At 49.2% G+C, this 21,139-nt stretch overlaps 1 protein-coding gene across 1 annotated transcript; it reads left to right on the forward strand.

Moving 5' to 3' along the window:
* Positions 1-824: 824 nt before the first annotated feature.
* Positions 825-21,139, forward strand: LOC128123149 (lactoperoxidase). Its single transcript, XM_052759196.1, has 13 exons — positions 825-946; positions 5,027-5,104; positions 6,206-6,293; positions 9,878-10,038; positions 10,557-10,674; positions 10,963-11,092; positions 11,761-11,961; positions 13,503-13,827; positions 14,348-14,508; positions 17,839-18,091; positions 18,887-19,060; positions 20,198-20,435; positions 20,576-21,139. Coding segments are annotated over exons 1-13 (2,136 nt in total). The 5' UTR covers positions 825-945; the 3' UTR covers positions 20,784-21,139.

Consider the following 21,139-nt stretch of genomic DNA (forward strand, 5'->3'; position numbering starts at 1 on the left):
CGCCATCCTGGTGAGAGGTCAGGACTCTTCTTACCTCTGGTGACTCCTTTCAAAAGTAAGTCTTTTGAGATTTTGATCCCCCCAAAATTAATGTTGCTTAATCACCCTAAATGCAAAAGATGAGTCCATTAATCCTACAGTGGATTGGGTAGCAGGTAAGGGAGGAATCCAGACAGGATGAGGAAGTGAATAAGGGTTAGCCTCATTGAATTAGACGTAGTTAGAAGAGCAACTCAGACCCACGTGGGGGGGAGGCGGGTAAGCATGCACAGGGCTGGGGGTTTAACCAGGCTGGCAGACTGAAGCTGGAAAGTGGGAGGGGGTAACTTTGCCTAGTCAGCGATATTGCCTCAACTATCCCTGCCATCCTGTGATTTCCTCGTTACATCTACCGGGAGTCACAAGGTGTTCCCTGCTGAGCCTGAGTGTGTCCTCTAAGCCACTTCAGCCTCTCAAAATCCTTCCCTCTGGGCCTTTCCCACAGGTAAATTCTTACAGGCGGATATAAAAGACCAGCTCATCTAAGTAGATCAATTCTCTAGCTGTCACAGGAGGCCAAGGCACATGGCAGGTAAGACTCGCTAACCTTTCCTGGTTCCTGCAAAGTGGATGATGAAATTTCCTCAGGACTGGAGAACATTTAGTCCTAGATTTAGACTTGTCTTTCTTGGGCATTTTCTGGTGCCAGATTTAGCTACCGATTGGCAACTGCTCCCTGTGGGTTGTAGGGGGTGACTAAATCCGCTGCAGGGCAAGAAGCCTCTTCTGCACCAGAAACCAGGCCGTCATAAACTGACAGAACTGGAAGGTTCCGTGAACCTTTCTCATCTGCGCTGTTTAGAAACTGAGGTCCAAGACGGATATCTAGGGTCACTTAGAAAGTGGGGAGACAGTTGCTGAATGTGGTGTTCTCTGGATGGACGTGAACTGATAGCTCTCCTCTGAAGTAAGATGATGCAGTGTTTGGTGGTGGGGGTGGTGGGGGGTCTCTAAGCCAGTGCTCACGGATTTTCATCTTCATGCCTGCTGGCTGCAGCAGATCTGAATATCTGGCCAGCCCTGACAGTTTAGTTCCCGGTGTTTTAAACATTCTGAGGTCCTCTGGATCTCAACCAGGTACCTGAACTGCAGCAGTACTGGACGGGCTTCATTTGGGGAGCACTGAGGGGTTGAACTGTGTTGCTTTTTATGTAACTGGCTATATTCAACACATACCCAGTGCCTCACCTCCAGCTGGGGCAAAGGATGATTTCTGTGGCAGAGGGCTTGATGAGAGTCACCGAGAATATAGAAGGAAAATAAACTCAGTCTCAAACTCAGTTTCTCTTACTGGCCTGTCACAGCTTGTTTCAGACACGAGGTCTGGGAGAATTCCCCACCCACCAGCAAGATCCACTGTAGCTGGATGCCAGCTGGGTGTTCCTAATCCCATTCATTTCTGACAGTCTCTACCTGGAGATATTATCAGATCTCACAGGCAGAGAGCTTCGTCCCCAAGACTGAACCCTGCTGTCAGATGCCAGCCACAAGCTCCATCTGATAGTGATCCCGTGACTCCTCAAATTTGGTCAGCTTGCTGGAGATGCTCAGTAACTCAGGGGAATGCTTGCATGGGTTATTTGCAAGGACACAGATGAAAAAGTGCACAGGGCAAGTAAGTACGGGGGGTGGGGGGTAGAGGTGTGTGGAGCGTCTCTGCTCTCTCTGGGCACACCGCCTTCCAGCAACTTCCAGGTGTTCAACCATCTGGAAGCCCTCTGGAGTCTTATGAAGATTTTATGGCATAAGTACGATAGAAGCCCAAACAGCCAGCTAGACCCAATGCTAATAGGCTGAGCGGGGAAATCCCAGCAAGGCTTGTCTGTTGAGATTCTTCTTGGCTTCTCCGAGCAGCATTCCTTCCTCCCTCCCAGACACAGGGCAGGATCTCTCCTGAAATGGGAGGGTTATGGTCCATTATCAGATGGCATAGTTCTGAGAATTTCATGGTCAGCGTCAATACAGAAAGTTGGGGAGGTGGGGGCGACTAGAGAGTTTCTATGATGTTCCTCAGGAAAAAGACATCACAGTGTCTATATCCTAATTTAGAGAGGGAGTTATGAACCAGGAACCGCTGTGGATGAAAATCGTGTGTGTGTGTGTGTGTGTGTGTGTGTGTGTGTGTGTGTGTGTGTGTGTGTGTATGTACATGTGCATGCATGTGTGAACTTGTAGTAAATAAGATATATATGAAACATGGAGATACTTATCATCTTTTGTAATATTGCTCTATTGCCTGTGCATTCTTCTCTTTGTTCTGGAGCTGCAGAAAGGTCAAATAGTGTTCTTCATGGAGACTGGGCGTTTACTGGTTTTCCAGCTGGCTCACTCCACCATCAACCTCAACAAGGTTCTCGCCATTGGTGGAAATGAATTCCCACTCAACCTTCCACCCTCCTTGGTGATGGGCAAGTCTAAGAGTCACACTCCAGAAGGTCACAACACTCAGTGCAGTACAGTCGTCAGAGCAGAACTGTTGCCTGTGAGCTTGCTGGAGGTGTAGACTCGGCGTCTCCTCCCACCACCTTCTAGGCCAGAGTCTGTATTTTTCCAAACTCAAGAGATGATTCTTACACATACTACAGGAGCAGAAACTGGCTATGAGACGATCGGCACTCTGACCCCGCGCAACCTCCAGATGCTAAGCTGCTCCACACTTCCCTCATTCAGCCTGTGTTCAGTGCTATTCTGTACCAAGGCTATGCGTAGACACACAAAAACATGAAGGAACTAAATAAGGCACTGGGAACTCGTGGTCTCATATGAAAACAGACATGAAGAAGTATGAGTAAAATACTGAGGTAGGACAGGATGGGAAAGACCTAACTTTTCCCAGAGAAATCCGAGAAACTTCACAAAGAAAGGATCATCTGGCTGGGGTTTTGAAAGCCCACCAGAGTTCAGGAGGCAGAGAGGACATCGCTTGAGGAGAGGCATAGGGTTGTGTCCCTGCCCCACCCCGACATGCGGGGGAAAAGAGGCTGTGGGTATCTCTTCAAAGCATGCTGATTCTCAGGCAAAGGTGAAGACTGAGGGTTTGGGACATGCCTAAACTGAAGGTGGGGATAAAGATGCAGGTAAATACCCTAAGGAGCATAGAAACCCAATACTCTGTTCACTTTACCCAGGCCGCACTCAGCTACAGACAGGCTTTCCAGGCTCTTTGCATGCCTGTTTGCCAGTGTCACGACCCCGTATTTGCCTGACTCTTCTTTTAGCCCCATGCCCTCCCTTCATGCCAGCCAGGAACCTTGGCCATGACACGGAAAATCAGTCAGCTTTGGCCTCGAATTCTTTCTTCTTCTTCCTGGTAGAGAGTATGCATGTGTCTCAAAAAATGAGTAGCTGGGTTTTCTAATCAAGATGTAGTGGTTGCTCAGGGTAGAAGGAGGAGGAAAAGGGAGGGTGCGGTGTTTGATGATGGGTCGAGAGCCTCGGCTTTACAAGATGCAAACTTTCTAGAGCTCTGTGGCAGCTCAGCATTTCTGTGCTGTGTGATTTACATGGTTATGGTGGAGATATTTACGCTGTGTTTTGTAAACACTGTTAAAAACAAAAACACCTCAGCCAGACTGTAAAACCACATTTGCTTGACTTCACGGACACTGTGAGAGTTCTGTAGGCACAAAGAAATGGTAACAGAAAGGTGTGGGGCACACACACGTAATTCTGGTACTCAGGCTGAGACAGGAGGATCATGAGTTCAAGGCCAGCCTGGGCTACATAATGAGACTTAGAAGGAAGGAACAGCAGAGGGGTAGGAAGTCCCAGAATGTTTTCCTACTTGAGACCATACAAAGTAAGGACAAGAACCCACTGAGGAATTGAGTTATTGGGGAATTTATCTTGGAGCTTTAGTCCAGTGATGAAACCCTTGACCAGCATTGGGCAAAGCCTTAGTTCAGTCTGCAGCATCACACATACAAAGAGAATTCATCTTGGATTTGAAAAAAAAATTGCTAGGTGTGGTGGTGCACACCTTTAATCCCAGCACTTGGGAGGCAGAGGCAGGCGGATCTCTGTGAGTTCGAGGCCAGCCTGGTCTACAGAGTGAGTTCCAGGACACCTGGGGCTACACAGAGAAATTTCGTCTTGAAAAAAAAAAATTCTTGGCCTGAGAAGTATTTATTCATATCTTACTGTTTTTCTAAAGTCAGCTGGCGAAAGATACATTTCAACAAGGCAAGGAGAGGACTTGGAGGGCCAGCATGCCACTTAGTGGTAGGGGCACTTGTCTGATGTGGACAAATCCTGAATCACCAGCAGAAAGGGGAGGGGGAGGGGGAGAGAAGAAATCCAGAAAGGAACGGAGGAAGAAGGGAGGGGAAGAGAAAGAAAGAGGAGACAAAATCGCTCATATTTCAGTCTGGTGATTTAGGCTTAGAGCGAAAATCATCATGAAGGCGTCAGTGTAGAAACTGAGGCTCAGCAGGCAGCCCCAGACATGACTGTGGACCCAGGGAAGCTCAGGTTCGCCCCAACGTCCTTCCATACCTTCCTGCCAAACTGATTTTTGGAGGGAGAGGAAAACCCTGTGGTATTGCTGAGGAGAGGTGTGGTGCCTGCTCCCAGCCCATGCCCTGTGCCACCCAGGAGGAACCTAGCTAGCAGGAAGCAAGCTATCTGGAGAAGAAGGGATGAGAACTTCTGAGACTTGGAAACATTTGTCATATCTGTGATATAACAAACCCAGGCTCCCCCGGCAGAAATGGACATCCTGGGTCATTTGACCCTGCCCCCTTCCAGGCAGGCCAGTGGCCCAGTGTTAAGTAATTTGTCCAAGCAACTGGTGCTGGGTGGGGCAAATGCAGAGCTGTTACGAAGGGCCTCAGACCCTAAAGCTGCTCGCCCTCCCAGGCCTGTGCACACCGCCAGTTTGTGTGACTACAGCATCTGATTTCGCCTGGGCTTTGCCTGTTTCCTGAGACTCCATCTCTTACAGCGGGGCTCCACTGAGGCTCCTACTATGTCCCTGGTCTCGTTTCAGTGATGAAAACCCTGCTGCATCTCCCAATCCTCCTAGCTTCTCTGACCTTGCTCCAGACGGCAGTGTCTGCCAGAAATGGTAAGTGTCATCCTGTGTTCGCTTCTTGGAAGAAGGCTGGGACGAAAGTACTGTCAGCTGGGTGGCTGGAGACAATACACATTTATTCTCACACATCCCAGAAGGCTAGAAATCCAAAATGAAGGTAACAGAAGGGCCATGTTCCTCCTGAAGGCTCTGAAGGACGGGGGGTCCCTTACCTCTTCCAGCTTCTTAGGGCTCCAGACATCTTTAGTATTCTTGGCTTATAGCTACCTCCCCCCCACACCTGCTCCGTCTTTACTGTGTGTCCTTTCCTGAACCCACCATTCACTGGACTTGAGGTTCACCCTCCTCAGCGTGACCTCATCTTGATTGATCACATCTGCAGAGACTATTTGGAAATAAGGTCACATGCTGAAGTTCCAACCAGATACTGTTCAGCCCACTGCAGTCTCCTCTCAGGGAGCAGAGGCTGCCTCTCACACTCCACACCCCAACCTGAAGGGGATCAAGGAGCATATCTCTCCTTTAGTGTCTTCGCTTTCCTTGCTCCAAGGTCCTGGTTATGGGGTAAACTCTAAGATAGGCTTGCTTAAGGGTCCACAAGACCATCTCACCAGAAACCAGGCAGCCCAAGGTGAGTGGTCACAATGGACGTCCTGTTCTCCTCTTCCTGGGCACGCCACCGGAATTCCAAAAAGCGACTTTGACATCTTGCTGAAGAGGAGACTGGACTCTTCCTATTCTGTGCTACCTTCCTTTAAGGCAGTTGTTCTCAATCTGTGGGTCGCGACCCCTTTGTAGACCTGACCGACCCTTTCACAGGGGTCACCTAAGACCATTGGAAATATCAGATATTTGCATTGCGATTCGTAACAGTAGCAAAACCACAGTCATGAAGTAGCAACGAAAATAATTTTATGGTTGGGGCCCACCACCACATGAGGGACTGTATCGAAGGACCGCGGTGTTAGGAAGGTTGAAAACCACTGCTTTAAGGGGTCTTGTAAACTATCCTAATCTTGATCCCTTACCTGCTCAGGTCTGAGAGATGAGGTAATGGCTGAGAGGGGATCAGAAGCCAAGGGCATCTCAAAAGAGTAATAGGTGAGACCTGCTTCCTGCTTTTCCCTCCCCAAGGTCTGACTACCAGAACGGCCACCATTCGTGAAACAGTGGATGAGGTCAAGGTCCAGGTCAACAAGGCCTTCCTGGATTCCCGGGCTAGGTAAGTGAGACACGGTGAAGATGAGTGTGAACTCCCTCCTCAGGCTTCCTGTTAATGACAAGTTCACCTAGACCAGTCCCGACAAGCCAGTGAGCCAAAGCAATTATAAAACTCGCCTTTCTGCCACACTCTCCACCCCACTCCTCCAAGTGTGTAGCAAGCAGGAACACTAGCTTCCAAGTCCCAAAACCCCAGCTTCTAAGGTGTCTGGAGGGGACCGCTAACATAATCCTGCCGGGACTTCCCTCCCTGTGGCCCAGGGTTTCTTTTGGTTATGCCTGCCAGACTTGGGAAGTTTCTCATTTAAGTTTTAGATTAAGGTGCGTTATAAAAGAATCAGGGAAGGAGGCTTCCATTTTTCTCCGTAGGTTGTATTTATGATTTGAAGTTTATTTTGGGTCTAAAAAGAACTTTAATTTTAAAAATGTTACTTCTTAAGTTTCAAAATCTTCACAAAGATAGTTTCCAATGTATTATGAGCTGTTAAAAGCACATAAGAAAATGATAAGTTAATGAAGTAATTAAATATCTTTCATATGCTATAACTATGTCTGTAGTCACGCTAAATATAAATGTAATCTATTCAGAGACAAAATTGGGAGGGGCCGATTTATACCTCCTTATTATATAACCTTCTATATATGTTGTCCATTTGTCCAAGTTAAGCCAAAATCAGGTAAATCAGAACAAGCTTGAAAATAAGCTTTGAGTTTGCTAATCTGAAATAATATTTAAAACCAAGAATATTTTAGTAGTAATATAGTCTGACTTTCGTCAGGTGTTCCAGAAACAGAACCACAAGCCCGAAGTCAGTGTGGGTAATTTACAAGAGAAATGCTCTCAAGGAAGTTGCCATATAATGCAAAATTAAGTGAGAATGTGGTTTGAAGTCCAGCCTCAGCCTGACCAACCCCACCACCACCCAGAGAGACCCAGAGTGTGAGGTGTACCGTGGAGTCTGTCCCACCTTGGAATAAGGGAGTAGAACTTTCACATACCACATGAGGCTGATGCGGCCCCAGGCGTGGGGCTCCAGGGGCAAGAGTTAAGCATGCTGGTGCTATTCCTGGGAACCTCTAACCAGGCAGCCTCCAGGGCTCAGGAGCAGGTATAAAGCCAGGCTACAGGGGTGAATCTTTGGAGGCTGCACCCACAGCAGCTGGGTAAGGAGTACATAAACCCTCCTGATGCCTCTGAGGAGCCTGACCAACAGACCAAGCGACCATCTACCCCGTGAATGGGGCTGGGACTCATGAAACTAGCAATTCAGAGCAGGCTCTCCCTTCAGGAAGTCTATCTTCCACCAGTAGAGAGGCTGAAAAACAGGAACAACCATGTGGCCAAGCCCGGTGGTGCAGACCTACAATCCCAGCTACTCGAGAGGCTGATGCAGGAGGATGGCAAATTCAAGGCCAGTCTTGGCTATAGAGTGAATTCAAGGGCAGCCTAGGCAATTAGTGAATCAATAGGGTCCTGCCTCAAAAGAAGAAGGGAAGAGAGCTGAGGATGCAGCTCGGTGATACTCAGTCAGAGAGTGCCGTCCAGCAAGTACAAAGCCGTGAGTTCAATCCCCAGTCCAGGGGAGAGGGGAGCGACCATGGCATTGAGCAGAAGGCACCTTCAATCCTTCGTGGTTCTGTGTCTAGATCAGAGCTTCTCCCCGATCATCCCTGGATGATCTCTCTGCTCCATGATTCTTTTGGTGACGTTCAGATGTTTTTAGTCCCCAGAAACAGTATCGTTTCAGGAGTTTGATACTGTTCAGGTCAGTCGAAGGAGATAAAGTCCCAAGCTGCTGACTTCCTTGGCTCTAAAGTGCCTGGGCTCTGTGGTGACAAGAGGGACCCCAGAGGCTCTCTCCCTTGTTCCAGGACTCCCCCGACTCTCCTTGGGGGCTGAGCAGAGAGGCCAGGGATGGCAAATCCACCGGTCCTGAACAACTCAGCGACTTCGTGGGGCCTCTCTGATTTCTTTTCTGAGTACTCAAAGAAATCTATTGCCAACTCAAAGACCTGGAAAATCCTCTGGCCTGTACTGAGAGCTCCAGACCTGTGCTTGGGGTATCTAGCTTTAGATCTGACTCCACTCTCTCTGGGCTACCGAGCTACACTTCCTCATAAAAACAGAAAAAAGATGTGCATGGTGTCGTGTGACTTTAATCTCGGCACCCAAGAGGCAGAGGCAGGAAGGTCTTTGTAAGTTTGAGCCCATCCTGGTCTACATATCGACTTCCAGGCTAGCCAAAGCTGTTGCATGGTAAAAGCTTGTGGTTGTTTTGTTTTGTTTTGTTTTGTTTTGCCTTCTGCTTGTTTGTTTGTTTTTGTTTTATTGCTATTGTTTTGTTTTGAGGGGTTTTTGAGACAGGGTTTCTCTGTGTAACAGCCCTAGCTGTCCTGGAACTCGATTTGTGTGGACCAGGCTGGCCTCGAACTCACAGAGATCCACCTGCCTCTGCCTCTTGAGTTCTGGGATTAAAGATGTATGCCACCATGCCCGTTTTTTTTTTTTTTTCTGTTTTTGTTTTTGTTTTGTTTTTGCAGGCAGCAAAAAGACAGCATGGTTCTCTTTAGAAAGGTTAGGCTAGGGCTGGCTCTCCTTGTACCTTTGCTCTCAGCTGTCAGTTCCTTGGGATAAGCCATGGCACCGGTCGGCACTTTAAATGGAGCTAATAGCCTGATGTGAACAGAGACAGGGCAGGCACTACAGGCAGTGAGTTAAACACAGCCAGAAAGCTGATTTCGTGAGAACTGGAGCCATTTTCAATATTTCAGAGACTTAGAGATGGAGGTCTAGTAGAGAGATCCTCACACACAGGGGACTGAGGCACAGTGAGGCCATGGAGGACTTTCAAGTCTCTAGCCTCTCTGAATTGTCATAGACTTCAGAGTAGATCATCTTGGGGGTTCTTGTTTTGCACAAGGAAGATAAAAAGACTAAGGCTGAGTTTTCCTGAGATGTTTGGCATTTGGCTCCATGCTTCTGGCCACAGACTCCACACCTGCTCTAGGGTCAGATGCATGGGCAGAACTGGAGGCACATTTGTGTCCTGGTCCTAAAATTCTTAGGTTACAAGGCTCAGCAGTGTGCCAGGAGTTCTCTAGTCTGGAGCCATCCATCCATTGTAGGACCCAGGTGGTCTTAAGATACCCAGTGGGTTCTGACACAGCCAGCCAGGTACAATCTTCCAGCTGGAATTAGGGATCTTTTGATTCATCCACCAGCTTTACTTAAGATCAGACTTAGCCGGGTGGCGGTGGCGCACACCTTTAATCCCAGTACTTAGAGGCAGAGCCAGGCAGATCTCTGTGAGTTCAAGACCAGCCTGGCCTACAGAGTGAGATCCAGGACAGGTACCAAAACTACACAGAGAAACCCTGTCTCAAAAAAAAAAAAAAAAAAAGATCAGATTTAACTTCATAGCCACCATGGTTTCCTTCTCCCCAAAGAGGTTTTTCCAACAGCGTCAGAAGAGACAAGAGGGAGCCCACATTTACTCCTCAGAACCTTTGTGTCTTCCCTGTTCACCCATTCCCTTGCACCTCTCCTGTGAGCCGCTGATACACCTCCATTGGTTCCTACTGTAGGCTGAAGACTGCCCTGACCACCCAGGCTCCTACCACCCGTCACTTCTCAGAGTATCTCAAGCAAGCCAAAGGCCAGACACGCACAGCCATCCGCAGCGGGCAGGTGTGGGAAGAGTCTCTAAAGAAACTGAGGAAGGCGGTGTCCTTGACCAATGTCACAGGTACAGACAACTCGCTAGCCCTCTAATGACAGGAAGGGATCATCAGTACAGAACAGAGGCCCCAACCTGCTAGGGACTAGCTACACAAAGAGGCATTTCTGTCTGTCTTCCTTCTTAGTTAAACCCAAAGGCCATACTGGCAGAGCTCAGAGGGCCTTCAGGGAACAGCTAAGCCCATGCCCCCTTTGCAGATGAAAGAACTCGTTGTGACGAGGTTATACTGCCAACTGATGGAGAAGGGCTCAGTGTGCTCACTGTATTATGGCAGTGTGTAAGGCTTTTCTGCCCGGAGGGAATGCCAAAGTCAATAAACGGGGTTTCTGGCCCCAAACTAGTGCCCTCACTCCTGTAGGTGAAGGGGAGATGTAAGTGTCATGTGGGTTTGCCGGGAGTGTCTCAAGAGACGAAACCTATCCTGTTCCAGGGAACCCTGGGCTGTCACCTCTAGTCTGACTCCCGGCCAGTTACTGTGCTGTGTCTCAGAACTCTGCCCTGTTTGGGGTTCTCTTCTGTTTCAGGCCAAGGCCTGGACTTCACTAAGCTCTCTCGGGAGGTGGGCTGTGATCCCCCTGCTCCGGCAGTGAAGTGCAACATAAGCAACCCTTACCGGACCATCACTGGAGTCTGTAACAACAGGTGACCCTCAGAGCCACCACCCCAGCCAGCAGCTCTGCCCCTTGGACATGACAGGCACCACTACTGGGTCCCTTTGAAGAATACCCATCTCCAATGAGGCCGCTGTGGCCCACTGGGAATGGTCCTTTCCACCAAGGCAGACAGTCCCGTGCCCTGGGATTGGGAAAATTCAGAACCCTACAATGCGGAGGGCCTGTCCTCCGCAGAGCTCAGGTTAAGGGGCTCTGGGTGAAGGCGGGAGCCCGGAGGCCACTTGCAGAAGTTGAGAGCTATCTTGCTGGGTTTCAGGAAGAATCCGGAGCTGGGATCCGCCAACAGGGCTCTGGCTCGCTGGCTGCCGGCAGAGTACGAGGACGGGCTCTCCCTCCCCTTCGGGTGGACGCCGGGGAAGACGCGGAACGGCTTCCCTCTCCCGCAGGTGAAGGAGGGCGGGGTACAGGACGGGAGGCGACGAGCCACACACAGGTCACACCGCACTGAAAAGGAGAGAGGGGGGCGCCGCTGAAATTAGGGCTTGCTCCCTAGCGATATGTTCCCCGAACTGCCACGAGAGGGCAGCAGAGCCCCGGGCCCAGCCAGGTGGTGGCGGTAATGTCCCAACTGTGCAAGCCTGGTACCCTGGGGTCTCCCAGGCAGATGGTTTCCTTACACTGTTCTACTTGCGCCTACCCTGTCCCAGCCCCTGGAGTGCACCAACTGTCGTTTTACTGCAGGTCTGATCTGTTGGCCTCATCTGAGTTGGCAGCCCCTCCCCAGGGTCCTTCTTCCCATGCCCAGAAACCTGGCACTTCAGTCACAGGCATGTCACCATCAGCTTGCCTTGGTTTTCTCTCTCCATAGTAAGGCTGCTTGACCACTGTGCAGTCACACAGACCTAGGTTCAATCCCATCCCTATCCCTTCAGTAGCTGCAGAGTCAAGAGCACAGACGTCTCCTCTCTAGGGTTCTGTGTCCTCATCTACAAAGTTACCATGCACCCCACCTCGCACACGCCTGTTGGGATGGCCCTTGGGACAAAGCGTGGTTGAATCTGAATCCTCAAGGCATGCTTTCTTCCAACCTGACCTCCCTCCCCTCTATGTGCAGCCCCGTGATGTCTCCAACCAGATCGCTGGCTACCTGAAGGAGGAGGAGGTTCTGGACCAAAACAGATCCCTGCTCTTCATGCAGTGGGGTCAGATCGTGGACCACGACTTGGACTTCGCCCCCGAAACTGAGGCGGACAACTACTCCAAAGCCCAGTGCGATGAACACTGTATCCAGGGAGACAACTGCTTCCCCATCAGGGTAGGGCCTCTTGCAGCTTCCATGTAGCACACATTCCCAGACCAAAGATCGCGATCTCTTGATAGCGTTCAACGCTGACGTCATAGCTTCATATCCATTCATGTGCCCATCCATCCACTCAGCAATTAGACAACAGGGACCTATTCTATGCCAGGGGAAGGTAGCAAGCAAGCACTAGGGATTCAAAGGTAAGATACGTCCTTGCGCCGGGCGGTGGTGGCGCACGCCTTTAATCCCAGCACTCGGGAGGATCTCTGTGAGTTCGAGGCCAGCCTGGGCTACCAAGTGAATTCTAGGAGAGGTGCAAAGCTACACGGGGAACGCCTTTAATCCCAGCACTCGGGAGGCAGAGCCAGGCGGATCTCTGTGAGTTCGAGGCCAGCCTGGGCTACCAAGTGAATTCTAGGAGAGGTGCAAAGCTACACGGGGAACGCCTTTAATCCCAGCACTCGGGAGGCAGAGCCAGGCGGATCTCTGTGAGTTCGAGGCCAGCCTGGGCTACCAAGTGAGTTCTAGGAGAGGCGCAAAGCTACATAGAGAAACCCTGTCTCGAAAAACCAAAAAAAAAAAGTATGTCCTTGCTCTCAACGACAAAAGGCTATCATGGAAATGAACACGTAAACTATTGACAGAACAGGAAATTGTCTATACCCCACCCAGCAGCATCTGAGTCTCCTGGGGACTTATTAGAAACCCAAAATCTCAAGCCTCCCCCCAGATGTTGGGAGATAGAGTCTGCATTTTATCAAGACATATCCATCTGTCCCACCCACCCCCCTTCCCTCCATGGGGTTCTTCCTATGCTTAGTTTATGGAATTCTACTGTATGTTGCCTTGAAGGAAGACTTCCTTTCCCAGAAGGGGCTGAGAGCAGATGAGTGACTCGGTGAGCAGCAGCAACAGGAAATGCCCGGCAGGAGAGAGGCTTGCAGTGGTCCCTTCTTCTTAATCATAGATTTTTATATTTGGAGAGTTGTTTACTCAGGACGATGAATCAAGACTCCGTGATGCGGTGGGGAAAAAAAAAATCTGAACCATGGGTCGATCTGGACTTGAGTCTCGTGTCTTTTCCTCCTAGTTGGTAGGTGCTGAGGCAAGTTAACTTATTGAGACTGTTTTCTCATGTGTGAGAGACTTGGTGGTCTGCCTCACAAGCTCTCGGAGGGACAGAACGAGATGAAGTACACATACTGGTTGGCACATGGAATCCCAAGGCTAATATTCCAGTAGTAATTACTAAAGCTCATGTCATATGCGGCTTGCATGTCTGGGGCTCTCAGGAAATCCTGTCATTTCTGAGCTCTTACTGTGAAGAATGAGTCATTACTTTCTGCTCTTGGGCATCAGGATATAATGAACTTTGGAGTGTTATGGGTCCAGGAAGTATAACATCAGCAGGAGGCATCTAGGGCCAGTGTCTGGCAAGAAGCCCAGGAGAGTGCCGTGAGCATCTTTTCATCCAGACTGACCCTAGGAAGGGTTGCCGGGGTCCAGATGTTTTGTCCTTGTACAATCATATTCCCCAATGCATCTCTCTACAGTTTCCAACTGGTGACCCTAAGTTGAAGACTCAGGGGAAGTGCATGCCTTTCTTCAGAGCGGGATTTGTCTGCCCCACATCGCCCTACCAATCCCTGGCCCGAGAGCAAATCAATGCGCTAACCTCTTTCATGGATGCTAGCTTGGTGTATGGCGCTGAGTCAGGCCTGGCAAATCGACTTCGAAATCTCAGCAGCCCCCTGGGCCTCATGGCTGTCAATGAAGAGGTCTCAGACCATGGGTTGCCCCTCCTGCCTTTCGTCAAAGTGAAGCCCAGCCCCTGTGAGGTCATCAACGCCACTGCTGGTGTGCCCTGCTTCTTGGCAGGTGAGTCTAGCCTGGGGTGGGGGTGGGGCTACAGGATAAGGGGATCGTTAAAGGAGGCTGCTCCGTCTCAGCATTTTTCCAGAAAAATGCCCCAAGCCAACACGATCGTAACACTGAACTAGGGAGGAGACAAAGGGCCCAGATGAAGAAAGAATCCAAAAACAAGTGTTCACTGTAGAACAAAGTAAACCCAGGGGAAAAAATACAAAGAAAATCCACATAACCCCATCATTCACCAATATTAGCCATTAGTATTTTATAATATAATATAATGTAATATAATATAATATAACTTTCTTGTCTTCTCTATCACGGGCATAGTTCCAGCCCAGCTTGGTGGCACAGTTCTATAATCCCACCACATCCTTCACTGTCCGTCTGTCTGTCCCTCTCCACTTGACTTTTCTTAAACTACCTTGAAGGAGGGACTTAGGAGAGAGTCTTGGGGGCTCAATTTTATTTGTGCAGCTCCTTGGTCCTGCTTAGAGAGAACCCATCTTCCTGCCTTCTGGGCTTTTAGGAGACTCCCGAGCCTCGGAGCAGATCTTGCTGGCCACATCCCATACACTCTTTGTCCGGGAGCACAATCGATTAGCCAGAGAACTGAACAGACTCAACCCCCACTGGGATGCTGAGAAGCTCTATCAGGAAGCCAGGAAAATTCTGGGAGCCTTCGTACAGGTATGGAGGCAGGAGCACCTGCCTCTGCCGGCTGCCCGCTCCAGCACCCGCCTCTGCTTTCCGATTGGTTACTTCCAGCTGCATACCGTTTCCCACGCTCCTCCCTGCTCTTTCCTCTCTTTGCTTCTCTCTAAGTGTCTGATCAGCTCCCTGCTTTAAAGTGTATCCCCACGTTCCGAATGTGGGGCGTCTTCCAGATGTGGTCGCTCCGTGAGCCTGCGCTATTGCTATCCCTGAGACCACAGGTTCTCTCGCTCTTGGGGCACTTCCCTTGCAGTGTCTTCAGCTATTTTAATTTCTCTTCTACTTCTTGAATTCTCTCGTGCTTTACCAGCTAGCTAACTGAAGGAGACTTAGAAGGGTTGATGGTGTGTGTGTGTGTGTCTGTGTGTATCTGTGTGTGTGTGTGTGTGTGTGTGTGTGTGTGTGTGTGTGTGTGTGCCTGTGTGTGTGTGAGTCTGTGTGTGTGTGTGTGTGTGTTGTGGTTTGGTTTGATTTTTTTTTTCTTTCTGGAGCTGAGGACTGAACCCAGGGCCTTGCCTTTGCTAGGCAAGTGCTCTACCACTGAGCTACATCCCCAACCCTGGTTTGATTTTAAGATCGGGTCTCATTTAGCCCACACTGGTCATGACCTCCTGGTACTCCAGCCTCTATCTTCTAAGCTCTGAGATCATGAGCGTTCAACATCACATCTGGCTGGTTAGTAGTTAGATCTTTTATTATTGTCCTATAGAATCCTTAGGGTCTGGTTTCCTGGAGCTTCGGTATGAGCCCATTTTCTCTCTGTTGTAGGTAGTAGTAAATTTTACTGATCTTTCCTATATCTAGCCACTGTCATTTCAAAACTACTGCTGAATTAACTCAAGCTTATTATTGCTGTTATTATTACTATTATTTCAAGCAGTGTATTTTCAATGCAATAATTTCATTTCTTTTTTATTTTTATTTTTAAACCTCTACATCTTTGCTGAGATGTTTCCTTTTTCCCACTTGTTTCAGGAAAATCTATAATCGGTTGAGGGATTGTTAAGATGGTGACTTTATTTTTATTTTTTTAATTTTTAATTTCTGGTTTTTCAAGACAGGGTTTCTCTCTGCAGTTTTGATGCCTGTCCTGGATCTCTCTCTGTAGACCAGGCTGGCCTCGAACTCACAGAAATTTGACTGGCTCTGCCTCCCGAGTGCTGCGATTAAAGGCGTGCACCACCACAACCAGGCAAGACGGTGACATTAAAATCTTTATCAATGGTAGGACAGGGTTGCAGCTCAGTGGTAGAGTGCCAACCTAGCAGTCGAGGCTCTAGGTTCAATCTGAAACAGTGCAGCAAATAAATATCTATACGTGTTTGTGTGCTTGGGGGGTGTGCACATATGTCTGGGGCGTATGCACCTACATATGTGAATGTAGAGGCCAGAGGCCAGCCTCTCTCATGGGTCATTCCTCCACAAAGACAAACATACACTTTAGCTTTGGACGTACAAAGGACGTCAGGCTGGCCAGCCACAAGCTCCAGGGATCTACCTGCCTCTGCCTTCCCAGCTCTGAGATTACAAGTCCATGCCACCATGCCCAGCACTCAGCTTTTTTTTTAATGGGTTCTGGGGATCGAAGCCAGGTCTTTGTGATTGCAGGGCAAGCTCTACTGACTGAGCTATCTCCCTAGGACTGCATAAAAGCCTTACGGGCTAATTCCGTCTGATTCCTGTGGGTACTGGCATCAGTTGACTGACTTTTCTCATGCCAAGTGTGCCTTTCCTGGTTCTTGGTGTTAGTGAACATTCTAGAGACTTTGATGCTGTCCGAATCTTTACTCTAGCTGGTAGTTACCATGATTAGGTTTAGCACATATGTTCAGGTCTGCTTAGGTTTCCTTTCCAGTGACAGCTTGGTCCTGAGTCCTTCCCATGCTCCTCTGGTCCACGTCATTCATCCAGTGCATGTGAACTTCCCACTCCCTTCCTGCTGGTGCTGTCTTCAGGGCACCAAAGTTTTTTTTCTGGCTGCCTGATGTTGCTAAGCAACATCCTAGAGATGCAGAAGCCACCATGCCTGGATCTCCTTGGTGAAGAGCCAAGGGTGAGAGGAAACAGACAGTGTTCCGCTGCCCCCAAGAAAGTTGAGACTGTCCACAGCCTGGACTGAAGAGCAGGGTGGGCTTTGCTAGGACTCTTGAGAGCTTGATTGTGTGAGGCAGGGATTGGGGCTCTCTGCCAGTCTGCATTGGATTTCCTGGCCCTTGGTCTCTGAAAAGAGAAAGTAGGCATTTCTTGGCTTCTTTTTTTTTTCCCCCAGAGCTGAGGACCGAGGCTTCTTTTTGTACATCTCTGTTGGAGGTTTCAGGCTGCCAGCCTCCTCTGCACCCAGTTCAATCTGGGATTGTGTAGAACTCACTACATGGTCATTCCTCAAATTCTGGGGTCCCCAGACAGTTCACATTCTTTTTTCAAGCTTTCAGAGTATTTTCTTGACATTTTAATTTATGTGTCTCTGTGCGTAGTCCAAAGGGAGCATGAGGTCCCCTGGAGCAGGAGTTACAGATAGCTATGAACTTTCTGACATGGTGCTGGGAACTGAACTCAGGTCCTCTAGGAGAGCAGCAAGTGCTCTAACCACACAGTCATCTCTACAGTCTCACTATGTCTCATGTTGCTCAGGCTGGCCTCACACTCACTGTGTAGATAAAGCTGACCCCGAACTCCACATCCTCATGCCTTCACAGAGCCAGTACCGAGACTAGAGGTGTGGATCACCACAGCCATGTGTTATTATTGTTGTCATTCTAGGGCCGTTTGTCTGAGTTGGAAATAGCAGTCTCACTGTATATCCCAGGCTGGCCTCAAATCTCCTGCCTTAGCCTCTGGAATGATAGGATTATAGACAGGTATCACCACACCAGCTCAGAATCCTTTTATTATTTCCTATGGAATAATTTGCAGGTTCTTTAGTTACAGTAAATAGTGAGTATAAAGGAAAATAAGGCTATACCACCTTATTTTAAACAGAGGGGTGCACACACACACACACAACTATTTTTAATTATTAAGATCGCCTATTTCTATATAAACTACTAGAGCCAGAAATCGTGCTGCTAAAACAGGGAGTATCAAATTGAAATGACCAATTAGTATAACCTATGTGAAGATATCATGAGAAAGAGCTGAAAGGATGTCATGATTGATTAGCGATGTCTGCCACAGTCATAGGAATGGAAACTGGGTACAAATGCTATCCATTGCCATCCTCTTGGCAGCAGTTCCTCTCCAGCCTCCCATTGCAGATGAGTTTCTCCCTTCTCATGTCCTTTCCTCATGACTCCTTTCTCCCTTCAGATTGTCACCTTTAGGGACTATCTACCCATCCTACTGGGTGATGAGATGCAGAAGTGGATACCCCCATACCAAGGCTACAGTGAAACTGTAGACCCCCGAATTTCCAATGTCTTCACCTTTGCTTTCCGCTTTGGCCACTTGGAGGTCCCCTCTACTGTGTCTCGCCTGGATGAGAATTATCAGCCCTGGGGTTCAGAACCTGAGCTCCCCCTACACAAGCTCTTCTTCAACACCTGGAGGCTGGTCAAAGATGGTGAGTCTTTTCAGGGAAGTGCTCTTGCCTGAGCCCTCTCATTCTCCGACTTGTAGGGACTCCTGGTGTGAGGATCACCTTCCAGACACTTCCTGTGTGAGTTGGACAAGAGAATTCATCTCTCCTTGTCTGTAAAATAAGAGCAACAGTAGTACCATCTCATAGAACAGCAAATGAAATGAGATAGATTATTAGAACACTCTATTGTGACCCTAAGATACAAAGAGTGATCAGGAAATAATAGTTATTTCCTCCTTCTGGTTTCCCACTGTCTAAGATTCTTCTGCCTTTTCCTGCCCTAGGCGTCTCTGGACTCTGAAAACAGAATTTGTGAGCTTGGTAAATTGTGCTGTTCTAGAACCTTCTTTCTCCATGAGGTGTCATAGGTTGGGTGCAACTTTCTTATTCCTCTGTTGAGACTGACTTTTCTTCAAGCTTAACCAGGCAGGGCTGTTTTCTGAAGACATGGGGTCCATCTTCCTCTGGGAGAATGTGTGGAAAACGAAGGAGCTGACGCCATGAGCTAAGACATGAAAAAAAACCTCTTGCTAGTCATTCATCCATCAGCCCATGAGTGCCCTTTTCTGTCACCTCAGAAAGCATAGCCTGGACTCCTCTTACCTGGAACAAAGGGAAGGCTGCATTGTGCTCTTCTCTCTCTGCCTCCAGCCAGAGATGCCCCAGCCATTCCAGTTTCCTATTGAGAGAAGCTATCTGGGGCAGAGAGGGCCCAGCATGGAGGATGCCCTCACCCTATTCCCGTCTGAAGGATGGCCTCTTGGTGTCCCTCTGCAGGTGGAATTGACCCTCTGGTTCGAGGCCTGCTGGCCAAGAAGGCCAAGTTGGTGCATCAGGATAAAATGATGACTGGGGAACTCCGCAACATGCTGTTCCAGCCAAATCACACCATCCATGGCTTTGACCTGGCTGCCATCAACATACAGCGCAGCCGGGACCACGGACAGCCTGGTGAGTGGGTCTGGGCTCTCACCTGGTCTGGAGAACTTTCTGGCTACCTTCTGGGGCTCCTGGACACTGTCCTCTGGAACTCCAAGGAGCCAATCACTCCTGAAGCTAGAGGCAAGCCCATTTTACAAACCCATGGAAGACATCCAGGAAATGGAGTCTTCCGTTTTCCTAATGCAGAGATGTGAATACACACCTGCTGTTATCTTAGGGCTCCAGAAGAAAACAAGAGCAACAATGAACTTATGAAACCAGTTTAAAAGCCCAGAGCAGAAGCGCCAGATGTGGTGCTATCAACATGTAAGCCCAGTACTCCAGAGGCCATGGCAGGAAGATTGTCCTTTCAAACCTAGCATGAGCTCCGCAGAGAAACCTTAACTGGAAGAGGAGGAAGAGAGGAGGAAGGGAGGGAAGGATGGAGTTCTGGTGGAGTTTTCTTTGTACACATGAAAAGCAGTTTTGTTGTTCCTAAGGTTGCTTGAGATCAGATCTCAGCAGGCCATGTACCAGCTGTCTTAGTTGCTGGTCTCATTCACTGTGATGAAACACCCGAGAAACACAACGGAAGGTCGGGTTTGCTGTGGATCAGTGAGAAGGTGCAGTCAGCCCATCGTGCAGGGAAGGCATGGTACCCAGACCACGACACAGCTGCTCACAGTGTAGCCGTGGTCGGGAAACGTCGAGTGATGGATGCTGGTGCAGTATCCTTCCTCTCTATGTTCAGGCCACAGGCTGCTGCTGCTCATGTTCAGGGTCTTCCCATCATAATTAACCCTATCTAGACACTCCCTCATGCTTATGCCCAGAGGTGTCTCCAAAGGTATTCCAGATCTTGTCACACTGACAATCAGTATCAACAGTCACACTAGTTACAGGACTTGAGGCAGACTCCAACAGCTTTGTTCTCATTTGTTTGCATGGAGCTTGTCATAGTGCCCAGACCCATGTAAGTCACAGATAAGCTGTCACCCTCCCCAAAATGAAGGACCACAGATGAAAAGCCATGCATTATATTTCCCTTGTCCTGAAAGCTCTGATCACAGCCTTTTCCCGGCTTCTGGGGGTAGAGTGGTGACATCCCCAAGGGAAAACACGAGTGACGGGTTCCTGGATGAGCCAGCCCTGTCTTCCTTCCCCTAGGGTACAACTCCTGGAGAGCTTTCTGTGGTCTGTCACAGCCAAAGACGCTAGAAGAGCTGAGTGCTGTGCTGAGAAATGAGATGCTGGCCAAGAAGCTCCTGAATCTCTATGGAACCCCTGACAACATTGATATCTGGTTAGGGGCCATTGCTGAACCGCTGGTCCACAGGGGTCGAGTAGGGCCTCTCCTGACCTGCCTCCTGGGACGGCAGTTTCAGCGGATCCGAGATGGAGACAGGCAAGTGAAATCACTGACTGGGGCAGGAGGAGTCCTTCCCGTAGGCAGGGGTCCCCAATGTTCTTCATGAGATCTGACTCCATAGGTCATCATAGGATAGTCACTGGACTGTGCGACATGACCCCGCTCTGTCCTTGTAGGTTCTGGTGGGAGAACCCTGGGGTCTTCACAGAGAAGCAACGGGATTCTCTACAGAAAGTGTCCTTTTCGAGACTTGTCTGTGACAACACCGCCATCAACAAGGTCCCACTGAACCCATTCCAGGCCAACAGCTACCCCCATGGCTTTGTGGACTGCTCTTCTATTGATAAGCTGGACCTCTCCCCCTGGGCCTCAGTGAAGAAGTAGAAATCTCCTGCCCATGGCTTCCTGCACTGTGCATGCCCATGGTCCAAGATGTCATTTCAAGCACGTTCAATGACCTGGTCCTTTCAAGTTGGACGCCCAAGTCCCACATCTTCATTTCTTGCATCCTCCAGATGGTGGTCAAAGGCGGCCTCAGCCTTTCCGGCTCTTCCCCTTGGGTCCCACCACCTCCATGCCACCTTCTCAGCCTGTGGAAATCATCCTCTAACAAGATGCCCCTCCAGCTTCTCAGATGTCACCTGCTCTCTTCCTGAATGAGCACTGACCGAGGCTGTGACCTCTGACCCTTAGGTTTCCTCCTGTCCTCCCAGACTAGATTATAAGCATCCTGAGCCACA

Source organism: Peromyscus californicus, unplaced genomic scaffold (assembly GCF_007827085.1).
Source record: "Peromyscus californicus insignis strain IS unplaced genomic scaffold, ASM782708v3 Scaffold_3__1_contigs__length_106647218, whole genome shotgun sequence".
Taxonomy (NCBI): Eukaryota; Metazoa; Chordata; class Mammalia; order Rodentia; family Cricetidae; genus Peromyscus; species Peromyscus californicus.

Excerpts from the sequence above, each read along its gene's own strand:
- LOC128123149 (XM_052759196.1), top strand. Across the intron at positions 10,675-10,962 it reads ACTGGAGTCTGTAACAACAG|GAAGAATCCGGAGCTGGGAT; the intron begins GTGACCCTCAGA and ends GCTGGGTTTCAG. Across the intron at positions 11,962-13,502 it reads ACAACTGCTTCCCCATCAGG|TTTCCAACTGGTGACCCTAA; the intron begins GTAGGGCCTCTT and ends ATCTCTCTACAG.